This window comes from Rhea americana, unplaced genomic scaffold, assembly GCF_003343005.1.
Source record: "Rhea americana isolate MKP2758 unplaced genomic scaffold, rheAme1 scaffold_115, whole genome shotgun sequence".
Lineage (NCBI taxonomy): Eukaryota > Metazoa > Chordata > Aves > Rheiformes > Rheidae > Rhea > Rhea americana.
In genome coordinates this window covers 1,798,816-1,817,251 of record NW_028185206.1, presented here as the reverse complement: position 1 = coordinate 1,817,251, position 18,436 = coordinate 1,798,816, and the positions used below count along the sequence as shown (strand labels likewise).

At 44.3% G+C, this 18,436-nt stretch overlaps 1 protein-coding gene across 2 annotated transcripts in view; it reads left to right on the top strand.

Moving 5' to 3' along the window:
- The first annotated feature begins 2,981 nt into the window (after nucleotides 1-2,981).
- The window catches only part of NRG1 (neuregulin 1), a 98,672-nt gene continuing 83,217 nt past the window's right edge, over nucleotides 2,982-18,436 (top strand). For both annotated transcript variants that reach the window (XM_085317056.1, XM_085317046.1), the window contains exon 1: nucleotides 2,982-3,609. In XM_085317056.1, the coding sequence (XP_085173182.1) occupies nucleotides 2,982-3,609 (628 nt within the window). The remainder of the gene's footprint in view (nucleotides 3,610-18,436) is intronic.

The window sequence follows — 18,436 nt, the reverse complement described above, 5'->3', positions numbered from 1 at the left end:
ACAAAAACCACTCAGAGCAGCGTCATCAGGGGAAATTATCTTACTGGAAGTAGGATAGTTAAAAAATTAGGCATGAATCAAACAGGCAAGATGCTTTAGAAAACTTGCCCTGAGGAATCAGATGCTGCGGTATCTCATCTGTGCAATGAAGAGAGCATTCCCAGCTGGTTCTCAGCTCGCAGCCAGCCCGAAGGAGTGCTGCATCAGCTTCACACCTGAGGAGGAACTAGCGTGCATGAAAGCATGTTTGCTCTCCCCAGCTTTATCAGTTAATTTAATAAAAGACGTATCTCCCTAGAAACCTGCTTATTTGTATCCACAGACTATCACGGCTATGATGGCAATATCACTGTAAATTTCCCCTTCGTACAGTGCCTGCATTGTTACTGCTCTTTGAAACATGTTCTGAGGTACTTGCAAGAGGCTGCTCTCGTGCAGAATATTGTCAGCTAAACAGCACCAGTGCTCACGAGAGGAGCTGCATAACCGCGCACGGCAAGCTGTTCCTCCTGTGCGAGGCTGCTGATCGCACCATTAGCCTGCAGACCAGACACTTCGGCAGTAGACTAGATCGTATGATGATTTGTCTTTATGTATTCTTCCAGCGAGTGTTATCGTTGGCTGCATTGTAAGGTAAAACCTCCAGACACTTGAGTGTGGTAGCATCATGATTTCTTCAGCTGGCTGCTAAAGCCTCGCAGGAAGCTTTGTGATTAGACATTCGTCAATTAGCCCTTGACAGGAGAAGCTGTGAAAACATTGTAGGATTTATTCAGATTTTTGATAAACCTTTTTTATATGAATGTTTCTGATGTTCGATGGAGATCTTTGTGAATAGTTGGGGAGGGGGGATGAAAGCATGGAGAGGAGGTGGGAGAGAACAGGTGCATTTTTTTGTGACTTCCAAAAACATACAAATACAAAGGAAATTACCTTTTGGATGCCTGAGTAAAGTAGCAGTAGGAACAAATTCAGGGAAATTGGAAGGACTCAATTCTTTGTTTCCTTATGCCTTCTGCAGTCAGTTACACTAAGGGAAAAGGGGACTTCATATTGCCAAATCTTCATTGTAAATGTTTTCATAAGGTCCAAGGAACTGGAAATTGTGTTGTAGGTCCCTCTCTGTTATGTTTGCATGCCTGTGTTGTTATGTGGATGTATTTCTTTGCAGGAGACAGGAGGGAGTGGGGATAGGGCTGATTCTGATCTTACCTCCATTGCGATTTACCTGTTTTACACTGGACTGGTTGAAGTGAGAGGTGGTGCTAGATATTGGTAGTGATGGAAAAGGATTGGCAAGAGCAAAGTGGGAGCTTGTGGTTTTTGAAATTCTTTTTTTTTTTTTTTTTTAATAAGAGGTGAGGACTTAAATGCTGCAGTCTCCTATGTTAGCAGCATGCCAGGTCTTGAGATGTAGAAGAGTTGGGTTAATGTGAAGGGTTTTCTTTTTTATTATTATTATTTTGCAGATTTTCTTAGAAACTTGAAGAGAGGGTTGGAAAATGCAATAGAAAAAAAAGAAAAAGAAAAAAGAAAAAACATGGTGCAAACCTCCTCTCTGTAATAACTTAAGTGCAAACCTGTCAGAGGGTAGAATGATCCTTTTAGTTTTTTTTTCCTCCTTTCCCTGCTCTGGTTTACGAAGCATCCCAGCATTTTTTCTGAGTGAAGCAAACTTACTAGGGGGCTTGGAAAGAAGCGCTGTCTCCAGGTGCCAGGCAGGGAGAAACTGCAGCCGGGAAGCAGGGAGAGATCGGATCTGGGCCTGGGCGACGCGCACCCCGGCGCCGGCGAGAGCATGCCACGGCTGGCCGTGGCGGAGGATGGAGAGAGGCCGGGGCCGACGCTCACCTCACCTCCCGCCCGCCTCCCTCCCCGCGGCTTTGATGGCCTGTATTCCTCCTAATTGGATAAAATAGGAAGTCCTGCGCTGCCGGGTGCGCTGATTTCCCCGGGAGCAGCCCTGCGGAGGGCTGGGGGTGGGGACGGGGAGGAAGGAGCCGGCTGCCGAGGGGGGCTGAGGAGGGGGTGGGAAGGAGGAAGGGGAGCGAGGCGGCGAGGCAGCGCTCGGGGAGGACAAAGAGGGAGGGCAGAGCGGAGCGGAGCGGAGGAGCGGAGCGGAGCGGAGCGGAGGAGGGAGTCACCATCCTGCGGCGCCGCCGGCCGCCCCCGGCGCCGCGGGGAGGGCGCTCGCCGCGATGCCCGGGCAGCAGCAGGCACCTGCTGCGCGGCCGTGATGCAGCCGCCGCTCCTGCGCCGCAGGATGCTGCCGCCGCCGCCGCCCCTGCCGCCGCCGCCGCCGATCTCGCTTTTGCTCCTTCCCCCCGCATGACAGTTGGGGGTTTTTCCTTCTTTTTTTTTTTCTTTTCTTTTCTTTTTTCTTTTCTTTCTTTTTTTTTCCACGGCTAAGCAGACACCAGCCTCTGATGCTCAAGGTGAGAGACTTTGCCTTTCGCCCTGGGCTGTTGGTTCACTTTAATGCAGCCAATTTTGCTCTGCGTTTGCGGTTTTCTTTCTCTTCTCGCTCTCCTTCCCCCTCCTTTTTTGTTTTGTTCTGTTTGCTTTTGACAGCGTTGGGGAGTAGTAAGAGGGGTTTGCGGGGGGGGGGGCATGTTTATTCCCTCCCTTGGAAGAGCTGGAATTGCTTGAGAGGCATTTAAGAAATTATAAAAGTGGCCAGGAAACAGCAGCTCAGTAATTGCGAAGCCACTCTTGCTTGAGGAGAGTGGCAGAGGGCTCTGGGTGGAGGGAGAGGGGGTTTCTTATCTTTCTTCTGCGCATTGCTCCTCTTCCAGTTTGGATGATGCTGCTGAACTGGGACCTTTTGTTGATGCCCACTCTGTGATTTTTGCAGAGCACTGTGACTGTTACTACCATCTTATTTATTTACTTATTTATTTTTTGTCTGTGTCTCGTAGTAATGGACTGTGATAGAGTTAAGGCCTTTTGGAGGTGAGCTGCTTGAGAGCTGGTGCTTAAACATGTCTGAAGTAGCTGCTGACACTTTCCCCAGCCCCTCAGCTCAGCTGAGGCCTGATGCGTCTCTCGAGGGGCTCCCGGCTGAGGAGAGCATGCCAGGGACCCACAGGGAGGACAGGCGGGTCCAGGGCTTAGCAGGCCTTGCCGCTACCTGCTGCGTGTGCCTGGAGGCAGAGCGCCTGAAGGGTTGCCTCAACTCCGAAAAGATCTGCATCGCCCCCATCCTGGCGTGCCTGCTCAGCCTCTGCCTCTGCATTGCTGGCCTCAAATGGGTCTTTGTGGACAAGATTTTTGAGTATGACTCTCCTACCCACCTTGACCCGGGGAGGATAGGACAAGACCCAAACAGTGCTGTGGATGCTACAGCCCTGCCTGCCTGGGTGCCTTCGGAGGTGTACACCTCACCTTTCCCCGTAACTAGCCCTGAGAGCAAGGCTGACGTGACCGTGCGAACGGACAGCTCGCTGGTGCCCTCCAAACCATCCCTCCAGCCTACCCTCTATAACCGCATCCTCCATGTCGGGTTGCTGTCCTCTGCTGCACCTTCACTGCCACCACCCGCCCGGGAGCCTACCACAGCATCCCAGGCGCAAGCGACAGAAACCAACCTGCAAACTGCTCCAAAACTTTGTAAGTAGAAAGATGCATTTCTTTTTATTACCTTCCACCCCCCCAAAAAAAAAATAAAAAAGAAAGGTACTTAATTGCTCCRCATCTGTCTTCAGGGAGGATGTGTGATTGGCATGCTAATGCAAGCAGGGTTAAGGCAGGAGTGGTGTGGGTGACCCCCCTGAGGAGGCACCTACTGGCCTCTGAACTTGTTCGAGGTGCACGTGGCAATGACGAGGGCTTCGTTTGGGACCTGCGTAAAGAGCTGGTGCCAGCCACTTCTCTGCATCCGCAAGCAGGGAAGCGTGTGGTTCACCCAGCATCTTTACCCGACCGCCGTTCCGTGTGGCCCGTCGGCCGATTTCTCTTGTAAATTTGATTTGCGTCCTGTACTGCAGCTTCYGTGTGCGTTCGTTTTCTTCGCTTTGCCTGCAGAGCACTTCTGCTGCCTCCTTCCCAAAGTCTGCTGCTGGCAAACGTCCCTGTCATCTTCCTGAAACAGTCAGGGAGAACAGTGGGAAAGAGCGACAGCATATCTGAAGCAGCTGGAGACCGGGAATTATTAATTTAGCAGTCAGCTTATGATCTCTCCTTTTCCCTTATGACCAGAGTATGTATTTCTTTGTGTTTTTCTCYTCCTTTAGGAGGTGAATCTTGTTAAACTTTTTTCTCAGACATCGCCTTGTTGACTGTAGTGGGTCATTTCAGGAGAGTGTTCCTGCCCACGGAAAGGGATCAATTTCTGAATGAGGCTTTACTCATTCTTGAAGCAAAAAAGCACCCAGGGCACCTGGGTTATTTTCTCAGTAGCCATCACAAAGCTTCAGACTACTGCATTGCTAAAGTGTAATTTCTTTGACATTCAGCATTTCAGCCCATTATCTGCAGTAGATCAAGCTAGCAGATCCTGAGCTGTGCAAAACTGTGCAACTCTAGTAAAAGCGAAGGCAGCGTGCTGTTCTGCGAGGGCACGGGGCTGGGCTTTCCCACAGAGGGCTGCAGTGGTCAGGAGAAGAAACTCAGATCCTGGTGAATTGCCTTGCCAGACCCTATCTCATTTTTTTTCTCCTTGTGCCTTTCGTGTAATACCACAGGACAGAAGCCCTGGAGCTAGCACATGCAGGACCTCACCCTGGAGCCCTGAAGTCACTAGAAGTTTGCTGCTGAGCTTGGCCATATGAGGATCAAACTCAGTACAGATATGCAGCAATTAGATTAGATATGATATTCTGGGCCGGATGCTTTTCTGGTAAAAATGTGCCTATGCACAGTAGCTACCAGGATTTTGGTGGAGACTCTTCCAGCTGAGAGTCAGTCCTGAACACCTTGCTGTTGGGAGCTATCCTAGGCTCACTGAAAGGAAATTTTAGATACCCCTACAGAAGCCTCACTCCCTTTTGCTTAGCTAAAGAGTATCACAAGCCATTGGATTAAAAGYAATTTATCTTAGGCACCTGGCCTGATAGGGCAATATTGCTGTGCAGTTAAGTGACAGGGCTTTTTTGTCTGTATGAAGTAAGCAATTACTTGAATTACCRGGACACTTAACCAGCTTTGCAGTTATACAAAATTAGACTAAGTGATTTTTTTTTTTTTAATGGCTGAGGCAGAAAATCCTTTTGGAGTGAAAATGTCGTAAGTGGCATGAAAGAAATGACACCTCTTTTTACTTTATAAAGTGACTAGGGAACARCATCCAGCCAAAATTGTTTCTTTCCTGCAAGAGGAATAAGGAGCCAAGAGCTAGTTATGCCAGGGCCACCTTCACCATTTTAAATCTCCACATGCGAGGCAAACCTTTCTCATCACCTGGTAGTTTCATCTCTGAAGTAAATAAAGGAGGAAAAAAAACATTCTTTGGAGCAGTCACTGGCAAAAAGCTATTATCTACGTTATTATCTGCTCACATCTGGCAATAAATGGGGGTCCAGAAATAAAATGATTGGGTTGGATTTTTTATTGTTGGCTTAATTTTCTTGAAATAAATGTCTCCTAAGTGTTCTAAGACATTCAGTTCCCATATAGATGTGGGCTAAAGGAGAGGTTGGACTGGCAGTAAGTTGTGTTTGGTTTGCTCTGGGTGAGACAGTCTTGTAGAAAGCAATTATTCTGATTGTGGCAAGTAATTCTGGCTTTGGCAGAGGGCTGCAGTTCCTTGCAACTGTAAGAAAATGTAGCTGGAAAAGTGCATTGCAAAGGATCTGCCTAAGAATTGAGAGACACCCAAAAAGAACTKTTTGGACAGCTCCCAAGCACTGTCTTGGGATTTTTGAAACAGCTGTGTTTCAAACATGTCTTTGCGTTTTATGTACAGCAAGATTTGTTGGACAGGTTGACAGATTGCATCGATATAACTTTTTTTTTAAAAAGAATGCTTTTGACGACTATAAAATTCTGAGAGAGATGCCTTGGGAAGCAGCATCTGCAAATAGGATTGTCCCTTCCGATGTCCTTTTTTCCGTTTCAGGAAGAATGAAGCAACTTGTTCACAGAAAGCCTCTTTTGTGCTGATAACACATATATATATAATCTTAAACACAGAACTAGGAAAGAAATGTCACATCTCATATTCTGTAACTGACTTATCCCTTCTGAACCAGGCCGTTCCGTGAGTTTCCAAATCCTTTTCTCTCTTTTCGGTCTTACTCAGCATATTCCCCTTAAAGCTGTATCTTTCAAGGTCATAGCCTGTTGAGAGCTAATTGATTCTTCCTCCTTCTGGAGCCTGGGAGAGAAAGCAGGAGAGAGACAATCCTAGTAATTGTGTCTGGTGCATTAGATTCAAGGCTGGTCTCCCTCCTATTATTACACTTTGCCCTCTATCAGTACCGGAATAATCTCTTCCTTTCTTCTCAGTTTCTGTTTTATATTGTAGTATCATTTATCCTTTGCTGAAACACGAGGCAAAGGTGAGTGTGCTAAAGCATTCACATATTTAGCGAGCAWGTCAGTTTTAGCTCGCTTACACTGGAGAAGGTTTCATTATATGCGGGATATAATATTACTCACTAACCTGCAATTTCTCTCACTCTGCAAAGACACCTAAACTGTAAAAACGGTAGTACAGTAAGGAGCTAAATTTTGCTTCTTCCTCCACCATCATTTTTGAATACGATCCCACAATTTACTCGGATCTAGTTCTGTAGTACTACTAAAATCATGTTTATATGATAATCGCTTCTTTACAACTGTAAAGAAATCTTTACAGATCTTCCCACTTCTGTCTTTTGCTGATAAGTGGAACTTCCCAAAGTAAATTAATATTTTGTATAGATCTGGAATGAGGAAGGCTGACAGACCAAGGAACTTTGAGTGTGACGGGGAACCGTGGATCTCCAACACCTTCTTCCTGGCCTGGTGCAGCTTCTTGTGATGGTTGAAACCACCCGCCCCAGTCCCCACTGTTGTACCATGGTGGTGTGTCCTTTCCATTCTGGCCTCCTTTGCCTCCTCAGGGCCCCTTAAGCTCCTGGGCCAGCCTCACACCTCTCCTGGTATCGCTGGCCAACAGGCCACCTCTCCCTGACCAGCGGGCATCACTCCATCATATATATCATATATCATCATATATATCCCATATATTTGGGACCGCTGAGTTGCGTTGGCCATAACACAGGGAGGTGTGTGGGGTTTGGCAGAGCTGGACCCCAACCACGGGGCTGCTGGCCAAGGTCTGCCACCTTTCCCTGGCTCRGTTTCACTGGGAGAATGGTAATTCCTCCCTGTTTCACAGGCACTGGCTCTCACTGGGAAAATGTAGCAAAAAGAGGAAAGTGCTGGGCAGCTCCCCTAGCTAGGACAGCTCCTTTCTCATGTTGCTGATTTTTGATGGCTCTTCRTTTGTGCCTGGAGATAGCCAGAAACCACTGCTATTTTCCCCCCTCGGTGGGTAAGGTGTGCGAAGACTCTCATGGAGGACTAGYAAGGGTGTTTACCTAAGAAATGATCTTAGTTTGCCTCTGAAGTAATTCAGGCACAATGGCTATATTTCTCATGTCATTTTAGAATTAGGAATGAGGGGAAAAAATGGAAAGAAAAATTGTCTTTAACTTGGTTTTGTATCATACGGTAAACATCACTTAAAATTTCTTTTCTCCTTTTTCACCTCCTCTTGTCCTATTCCAGTTCTGCATTTGACATCCTTTCCCCTGTATGGAGTAATTTGTGAAGGTCTATATTTTATTTCTGTGGTAGGCTGGAGGATGCCCTTCCCTTCAGCTCTAAGTGCTGCAGCCCAGCTAAGGAACCTCATTTATAAGCAGCAGCGGTTGATTCATAGCAACTACTAAAGTAGCTTTTTGTTGCGTTTGTTGTGCTTTTTCTCGAAGMAGTCTGGTTTTGACTGCTGCTCTGTAGCTCCAAGCCACAGAGCAATATTGCAGGATGTGATCCATGCCTGGCACTCTCTGACGGTGTGAAGGTCAGTGATATCTCTCCTTGGAGAGCAGCGGGGGGCTATATTCACAGGAGGGGAGAGCAGGTGGTACAGTACAGGCTCTGCAGCATCTGTTTTCCACGCTCACTATTACTATGCCAGGCAGTACTGGAAGGAGATTGTTTGTTTCCCAAGGGGAGAGGACCTTGAAGCAGATAGTGCTCTACTTCTGATACCCTGTTGATGCTGATTAGCTTCAGACACCTAAGTGCCTGCATCAGGAATTTACGCTGCCTTCAGTTTTCCAGGCAGCATACAGAAAAAGATCTCTGTCAGAGATGGTTCCCAGCGTGAGTTTAGCACTAGTTACTCTCTTTCTCCAAGGAACGTACTGGGAGACCAACCTTGTAGTTCAGCTTCTAAATTAAGTGCCCACTGCAAAATTCAAAGACCATATTTGAAAGCCATGAGCTTTCCTTGACACGTGTCTTGTGAATTAGCAATTTCTTGTCACAGTGAGGTTATATTTATATTTACATTTTTCTGTATGCAGCAGGAAAAAAATAGCATGGATAAAATGGTGAATAAAGGTGAACAAAGATACCAGACAAGTTCTGAGCCAGGCTCAAGAGTGTAATAAAGAGATACTGATCTTAGTAAGCCTTGGAGACACAACTGGGCCTCCATTAACAAGCAGCAATAAAGCAAGCGCCGATATACCGAGCCAGCCAGTCTGTATTTCCCTAAAACACTTCCTTCCCTGATATCCCAGAGGTCACYGGGGTTTGCAGATGTGTATAGTTATGGTAGTAATACTATGAGTAAAGTGGGACTGGGACTGATGGCGTGAGGTGTGTGAGATGCTGTAAAATTCAGGAGTTCAGGTCCATTAAACCTACTAAAGCAGTGACTGAGGTATACAGATTTCCCCTCCCCACTCYGGTTAGTAATACTGTGTCTCAAATGCCCTCAGTAAGCACATGTTCCAGTCAGATGAATTTCTTGTCATTTTGCATCTTGTTGTAATCGTATTATCCCTCCTTCCGAAGCTGTTCCTTGCATAGAAACAGTTCTTCTCTACTTTAACATGCAGAGGGCTGAACTGACCAGTGTGCCCAGCTCTGCCTTCCTTTCCCCTAGAACAGCATCCCAGAGTCATGGCTTTTACAACTGCATCAAGGGTGTGGTTTCATTTTATAAAAGGCAGAATATAATGAGGAAAGAACAGTGTTTTCTCTTAGTAGTAATCTGAATTTGTCAGTGTGAAATAATGGTTTGCAGCTACATTTCTTTAAAAAAAGCTTCATTTTAATTTGTAAATTTCACTGAGAGTAAGTTATAAATTTGTGCTATATGGAGCCTCTACATTGCCTCCTTCCTCATTTTTATATACTAATATATAMATTCCTCATTTACATACATATGCATGTATGTGTATAGAAATATCATATGTATATGGAGTATATGGCGATTGTTTCTTTATTAAAAGTGACATCAGGGACTGCACTGTATCGTAAGTTTCTAAGCAAAATTGATTAAAAATTGATGTCAAAATAAAGCCCAAGCTTTGGATTTTCACTGCAGTGAACTGAAATTATCATCTTTCAGTATCTATTGTACTAGTAAGTGAAATGTTTGGTTCCATGTTGATCCACWGCAGGTAAACACATGCAGCAGCCGATCTCAGGATTGCAGTGTCTGGTCTATGGTTCCCAGAGAAACCTCAGGGWACTTTCTCAGCAGATGAGAAGGCAGAATTTGGAGAAGGCTTATAGAGGCTAAGTAGCAAGTTAATTGTGATGCAGAGCCAAAACGATATAAATGAGCATTTTCATCATTTGCAGTCCCGCTAATGGAAATGCAATAGATTTGCTGCAGAAATCCAACTCAGAATCAATAGCAATGCAATGAGGCAGCTGTTTCGAGGAGAGCACATGCGATGCCAATCTACTGCAGACAGTACCTGGGCAGAGACTGCTTTGGCACTGTGTCAAGAAAGGGCAGACAGCCCCAGAGGATGCCATGGCAGGTGATGAAATACTTCTTAGTGGAAAAAGCTTCTTTCTCCTAAGATGSGGTTGTGTTAGGAGGAAAAGCTTTGGGAGGCTTGGGGCAGAGTACTGTTTTATTTGAAGAATTCAGATTTGTTTGGACAAAACAGATGCCTCTTTTTTTGCAAGGTTCTATGCAAAGTGAAAAAGGGAATCTTCTTGCTTGGGTTTGTGTTCAGGCCACATGAAATCCAGGAGTGACTGAGGCACGGTGCCCAGGTTTGGAGACAAGTAGGCTGGTTAGGCTTATCACCTGCCAAGGGCTCCTGCCCTTTTGCTCCTCAGGCAGACTACGCAGGCTCTGTCTTCACATAGATGGCTTTTAGAGGCACACTCTCCACCCACACTATTATTACTGAGGGGAGCCCAGTATCCTGGAGCATGAGCATGGTGAATCACAACTTGCTCTTTCACATTCAAATGCCGCATTGAGCTCCTAGGCTCACACGGGAGGTACACATTAGACTCAGTAAGACATGGTTTGAGCATGACCCTTGCTTGGCAATTAGAGAGCTCTTGGAAGCAGCAAGGGAGAAGTCTCTGTACTTCATTTTAGGGCACTGTAAGGCTAATGTGTCTGCTTATTTATGATCTGTCCCATCCAGTCTCCTGCCCCCCATCAGCCGTAGAGACTCAGTCGCTAAGACAACAGGAAAGGYTTTAGCTGGGGGAAGATGGGCAGAAACAGATCCAGTGGATGTGGTTGCCTGTCTCTGCTGTCATTTCAGACAGCCTCAAGGCTAAGCTAAACCAGAGGCCAGGTCAGTCTCCATTCACCTTTAGACAAGAGTGGTGGGATTACAGCATCCATCTATTAGCTTTGCTTCTGTATCATATTATTATGAAAGTCTCATTGTAATGTATGTCTTCTCACAGAGTAAATTCAGCTTTCTCACATACACTTTGACTATCCCCCTCCCCCACTTTTTCCTTTTCTTTTTTTTTTTTTTTCATCTATACTTCATCCTGGAACAGCACGTTCTCATAATTCAGATAGCTTTTTAGTTTGGCAATGAATATTGCTTCAGTTCTGGAGATGAAAGAAAATCAATAGTAGGTTGGTAGTCACATGGCACAGGGGGGAGTACATGAAGCTGTGATCTTAAGCGCAATTCGTGACATAGTTCAGTTTTGCTCTGGAATTCCTGAAAGAGATTTGAATTTTACATTTTTTACCAGTCAATTAATACATGTGATTAGACAGATCAAAGGAGGAAAGAGAATACTAAGCTCATTCAAAAGTCTTTTTTTTTTTTTTTTTTTTTTTTTTTTTTTTTTTGCATAAAGAAAGACTCCAAGCTCATTAAAGATAACTTGACTGTTCTAAGATGCTAACTGAAGTCAGTACAAAGTTGCTGAGACTAGATCTCAGGAAAAGAAACCTACCTTTTTCACGATAGTAAGTTAGTCTAGATACTTATTTCAGTTTTTCAGCTTGGAAAAAAATGGCTTTRATTTTCACTTACATAAAGATTCTCTGGTTCATGGGTCTGTTAGACCTAGAAGAGCCTCAGGATGCTCTAGTCCATGAACCACAGGACACAATCTTCCTAACCGAAGTTTTCACCAATACACACCAGTTACAGTGTTACAGACTGAAAGCGAGCAAGTTTCTCCCTTTCCCCTTGTTCTAACTTCTCTTTTAAACAGGAGTACCTAGTCTGACTTTGACTTTGAAAATATGTCTTTGCTTTCTGGCGATTTGTCCGTTTAGATCTTTCTCTCCTAGACTGAAAAGCTCTTTTGTGCCTTGTATTTTCCCTTCAAAAAAGTGTGTGCACCCTGTAATCAAGTCAGCTCTGGATAAGTCTTTTTGACAGGGCAGGCAGACTGAGCTTCATAATTCTCTCCATGGAAGGAATTGTTTTCAATCTTGGAGTTATATCACGCTTCACGCTTTTTAGTTTTAGTTTTCAGGTAAATAGAGCTATAATTTTGATGTGATAGGCTAGTCCAAAATTCCAACAAAAGACACCCAGACTTGTTCAGTGTCCCAGTCACTGTTCAGAAGTACTCAACACGCAATGAACTAGGACTGGTGTCCATTTAATATTTTAAGCAGTAAATAAATAATGATGTCCAGTCAGGAGAGAATGCCCATGTCTCATGCATGCAGAGGCCCATACAGTCCTGCCCTTGAGCTGTCCCCAAGGTCTCATGCCTCTTCTTGCTGAGGTGGAATGACAATCATAAAGGCAGGTCAAGGGGAAAAAAGACCAATATCACCATTCTTCAGCAATGCTGCGTGCATTTTAGGAGACAGGACAGCTTTTCCATTCCCATCTAGTTCTGGGCAGCCAGACCCACCTTTTGGTGAGCACCTTTCTTGTGTGAGCAGAAAGCTGGCTCAATAGTTTTAACTGTGTGTACTCCTTCGTTCCCTTGACTTCTGCTAGTGCTTTTAATGATTTCTCCCCCTGTGCCTGCTGACGCTTTTCCTACCCTTAGCCAAGAATCATCACATCAGTTTACCCCTCRTTCAGCATATCTTCTCAGCTGCTCCAACAAGAAAGGTTCTTCCTTCCAAAATTGACAGCAGCTCCAGAGTGTGGATTTGTGAGTGAGAAGGATTTTGGTGAATGCGCACCACTCTGGGTCAAATGAGCTTAAAGACACTTCTCTTACATAGTAGATTCTCATATGTTTTAGTCTCATGTGTGGTGGATCTACAGCAGGAACTCAACCTGACAGGGTTGCATGATGTCTAGCAGCTTGTGTTATCAGGACATGAGAATTCAGGTGCATGATGATATCAAGAGGGTCACAGTAACTGGAATTTTCAAGATAGCTTGGACTAGCGTTCCTGGGATTGCGCTCAGCAGGATGGTTAGCAATGAAGGTAATACTTACCTAGTAATGGAAAAAAAGTGCTCTACAAGAGCTAGATGTTAGGATGAGAGGGAGAACTGTGAGGGAATGAAAGAATGGTATTTCTGTATACAGTCTGAGCTGATCAGGGAACAAATTACTTTCCTGCTTGGACTATAGTGGTAAAGTTTTAGGAATTAAAGATCACAGGATAAGAAGGATGACAAGAGGATTCTTTTTATCTGGGCAGAGAGTCCTGAAGAGGTTTTTGAACTAAAATGCAATAGGGGAACGTAATGATGTGGCCAAAAAAGTGCTGTGGAACTGTGAAGAAGTGAATATATCTGCAAAGCACAGAAGAGCAGGGGAGGTCTGATCCTTTCTCAGTCGGAAGAAAGCAAGAAGGATCTGTGTCCCAATGTGCTCCCTTGCTAAAATGTTGGAGTATGAATGCAATAATCCCTTCCTTGTCCATACTGCACTTCTAAGGCAACCCCTACAGTGCAGGTGCTCTCATGGAATCACAGAATAATTGAGGCTGGAAGGGACCTCTGGAGATCATTTAGTCCMAACCCCCTTCTCAGAGCAGAATCATCTGGAGCGGGTTGCCCAGGACCCTGTTCAGTCAGGACTTCAATGTCTCAAGGATGGAAACTCCACAACTTCTCTGGGCAACCAGAGTATAATCACTCTAACAGCAAAAAAAAAGGCTTTTTCTTAAGGTTAGATGGAATTCTTGTATTTCAGTTTGTGCCCATTCTCTTTTGTCTGTTCACTGGCTACCACTCACAACAGTCTGCCTCCATCTTCCTTACTCTGTCATCAGGCATTTATACACATTGYGTAGATCTCCCAAGCCTCCCCCATGATAAACAGTCTCCGCTCTCTCAGTGTCTTCYTGAATAAGAGCTGCTCTAATTCATTAATCATCTTCATGGACATTCACTGGACTTTCTCCAGTAGCYCCATGTCGCTCCTGTGCTGGAGATCCCAAGACTGGACACAGTACTCCAGTGTGGCCTCACGAGTGATGAGTAGCAAGAAAGAACTGTCTCCATTGACCTGTTGGCAACACTTCTAATTCTTCTAATGTGGGACCAGGTGCTGTTGACCTTTTTTGTGGAAAGGATACATTGATGGCGCATGACCAACTTGTTGTCCATCAGGACTCCCAGAACCTTCTCTGTAGAGCTGCTTTCCAGCAGGTCAGTCCTCAGCCTGTACTGGTGCATGAGGTTATTCCTTCCTGGGGGTAGGACCTTGCACTTCCACTTACTTTGCTTCATGAGGTTCCTCTCTGCCCATCTCTCCAGCCTGTCAAGGTCCCTCTGAAWGATAGCACATCCATCTGGTATGCTAGCCACTTCATGTGGTTTTGTATCATCCTCAAACTTGCTAAGCATGCACTCTGTCCCATCATCCAGGTCATTAATGAAGATGTTTAAAAGTATTGACCCAGTATTGAGCCCTAGGGTAGTCTACTAGTGCTTGGCCCCCTGGACTTTGTGCCRCTGATCACAGCCCTCCGAACCCAGTATCTTCTGGCAGTGCCAACTATGGGCTCTTCACCACTGATGGGATCCAAAAAAGTGCCCTTCATGCTTTGATCTCCCCAGGCTTCGCAAGGGCTGGGTTCACTCTGCTCTGCCTGCACAGCAAATCTTGCAAAGCTGCATTTTGTCACTGAATTCTCTTATGCACTTTGTTCAAAAAGCCCTCAGTGCACTCCAGCTATTGCCTCATGAAGGTTTATCAATTCACCATATTTTCTGGGGACTTGAATTCAATAACAGCATTAACAAATTTTGCAGGTTATCAGTAACAACTTTTGCCATTCATAACTCTTTTAGTTGTATATTTTTTGTGATGTATGACTGTATGAATGTGWATTCTGTTTGTGTGCAAGGAAAGACTGTGTTTCAGGATCAAAAAGCYAATCAATGCATTAGCACGCAGCATCTGTTTTTCAAAGTCAATTAATGGAAAGATACCACAAAATTCTCCTTTTGCTCTAAAAAATGGTTTACGAGCAGCAAAGCCAACACATACACTGGCTTTAAACACGTAAAGGTTCATGAACATGTCTAATAATCTCTCTAGCTGTTGCTTACTAGCTCCAAGTRTTTGAATTCACCATGCTGGGAGATTAATGGAGATCTCTCAGATCAGTAGCTTTTCAGGCAACCCTGTAATTTTCCTAATTGCTGCTAATCGACTGTTTAGTGTTTGCAGTTTCTCCATCTCTAAATTTGGAGGAGGGATTAAAAAAACATGTTCTGTAAGTGTATACAGATAACTGGTTACAAGCTCAGGAAGCAGAATTATTAGCTGTGAATCAGAGGAAGTATCAATTCCCTTAAGCCACTTAGCTGGGCAGAAGCTAGGCAAGGGGAGGGGAGTTTGATGTTGTGTGGGGATGAAGACAAAGAAAACAGAAGAATATCCTGTTCACCTTTTGAACAGGACTGAGATCTGACAAGTATGGCATATTTATATGCCAGTATTCAAAGAAGAATTTGGCATCCAGGTTGACTTTTCCATAACAGAGAGCTAGCAAGTTCCTCAAGTTGCAGAGTAATATCTGTTTATTCTCTTATTATGGATTAGAAAAGAGCTATAATGTCTCTCATTTCTCGTAGCTGTTAGTGACACTTTCAGGATGCTAATACATGTTGATTTGACAAAGTGGTATACCTGGGGCTACTGTCTGATGTCAATCAATCACAGGGCAAGACTGTATGTCCCAGCCATTGCACCATGGTATCTTACTGCCYTAGGATAACTGGTTTATATCTCAGTCCCGTTAAGAGAGAAGCTTTAGCAAATTCAGATCCCTCTCTGTGATTGTGGATGAATGCAGATTTATTCAAGTTTATGATGAATATTTGAAGCAACTCTCTACCTGCATGCTGACTTTCATTTGCACTGAAAACTAATTGTCAGTTCAGCTGCACTTGGTTTATTTCATGGTGGTTTAGGATCAAAACTGCTCTTTCCTCTTCCAGTAGCAGTTGCATCTCTCTGTGACGGTAAGTAAAAATAGAAGAAACTTTGGAATAGACCATTTGAAATCTAGTGATAGTTCCACTAATTAARAGAGAATCATATTCCATTCTTTTGGGTAGCCCATACAATGAATATTCATAAAGCATTAGATGATTATTTAGCAGAAGGAAAGTAAATGTAAAAAAGTGTACATGACTACCAGGGGGTCTGGAGAGGTTGTCAGTCCACTTGCCAGCAAAGCCTTCGAAGTTGGCAATTTGTGACTTCCTGTGCATGATTTCAACCTCAGAGGCGTTTGTGTTCCTTTTTATCATGCTGTAGCTGATCTGCCCTATTCATTGCTTGTGAAGCCTTGGGGCATGTGCTGGACCCAGGGATCTGCTCCTGAATGCAGCTCATATTTTGAATTATGCATGAGCGCATCATGGAGGGGGCTGCACTTCATGGCTTTCATTTGGGGCAATGATGTAAGGACGCCAAAGTAATATAGTGACACTTTCATTTTTTATGTCCTAGCTCAGTTAAGAGCAACTCTTGAATTGTGTCATTTTTCTCCCTGGTGACTGTTTAATCACCTGAGAGAATACCAGACAGAGTTTTGTGGTAAGATTGATTATAYTTCCAACAAAGTGCTTCCTTCAGCTGAGCGCCGGGAAGTAGCCTAGTTTAGAAGCTAATGGGCTTCAGTCTAGGGGGGAAATGGTGGCTGTGATTGAAATGTCACTGTAGCACAAGCCCTTTGGGCTGCATGCTAAATGCTACTGAGATCCTGGAGAGCCTGAGCCCATGGGGAGTGGGAGAGACATTCATGAGGTGAACCGTACGAATGCATGATATGGTGAATACTTCACAAGTGTCAAGGGAGCAGGCATGGGGATGCTCAGCCTTGTAAGCACTTGCAGTGCAGAAGAGAAAGATACTACTGCAAACACAGCAATGATTTTGTCTGCACCGTTAGCCTGCAGTGAGGTGTAGTGTGCACATGTGGTAAGGTTTGCAATATCCTTGCTAGTGTCAGCAAAGTGTGTTGCGGAACAGACTAGGACCTCAGCTCACACAGCATCAGATGAAATTGTAAAGCAGTGTTCTTCCACCACCACCTTCAGCTCGCATTTTGACACCAGCCTGCACTCATATCCCTTACAAGTCTATTATAGAATTAAAGAATTGTACTCATCAGCCTCATTTTATGGAGAATGAGTTAATAACAACACTGTAGACAACAGTTTACAAATGTTTTGACTTACTTGGGTAAATTCACAGCCTCTGAGCACCAACAGTTCCTGTTACAGAGGCAATATTACAGTCACTATTCCAATATTATAGATGAAACCCATGGCATGAAATCTCACAATCTGAGAAGCAGTTGTCCTCTCTTTGAAAGGTGATACAAACTAATGAAAATCCAGGAAGAGGTGGAAATAAAGAATATTAAATATGATTGCATAAAGCTATAATGAAGTGAAAGTCATCATAGAATCCTTCAATTCCAGCCTTTTTTCAGCTGATGAAAAAAAGAATATTGTCCTTGCTTTTGCATAGGACAAAAATAATTCTTTGTAACAGTGTTAATATGATTCATTTCTACCATTTATTGCTAATAATGGATGAAATAAGTGTAAACAAAATTAGATCCTGACATTTCAAGTTAGGTTGTTTCTCTGCCACTTCTTCATCGAATGTTAGAGGTTGTTTACTAATAGCTTCCTTTAGAAAAAAAAAAGAAAAACAGTAAAGTTGCAGTTCATTGACATTTTATAGAAACACATTTAAGACAACTTAGCCAAAGTTTGGGGTTTTCCCAAAGTTGAGAGATTTGAATGTCAAATGCATTCTCTTTGGCTGAATCCCAATCAGCTGCAGGATTTGTTTGTTTGGATGGGTTGGTTTCTATTTTCTGGTTTTGTTTTCCAATAGAAATCAATTGCTTCTTTCCAAATCTTTACTACTTTTGCACACAAATACACAAAAACAGCTGGTCATTTTGAAGGTCATCTACCTCCACAGCCACTTTTTCATGGCCACGTGCATAGCATGGGTTCAGATCTCAGCCCTTTGTCTGTTCATGGAGCTCCATTAAACTTAACGGCCTGGACTTGCACAACACAAGATTGCCAGAATGATCTTTAAAGCAGCATCTTCTAAGTCTCTGCATTSTGCTCAGCCAGAGCCAGAAGATATTGTGACGCTTGGTTGCTGTGATGAAGGCACCGTGCTGCTGAGCGATGAGGAGAGGAAGCAGTCACTGCAGCACTACTTGATAAGCATGTAGGCATCTGGCAGTAGCGGAGGGACAGCTCTAGTGCAAGGGGCAAAAAGGCACATAGGAGAGGAAGGGCCATGAGAGCTCTCTGGGTATTAGCACATGTGGAGGGGGCACTGATAGGTCTGAGTGTAATCTCCTCAGCAGAAAGAAGCCTCCTTACTTGTCAGCCCTGCCCAGAAAGAGTTTTTATCTTTGCCCTTGACTATTGTCATTACTTTAATAAATTGAGTATAAATGTTTGACTTGAAACAGCTCTGCTTTCTGCCGTGTAGGTGGGGAAATGAAGCTAGGAACAATCCTTCTCCTGCCAGTTTGCTTTTCTTTGCAGTGGGGATACTGTAC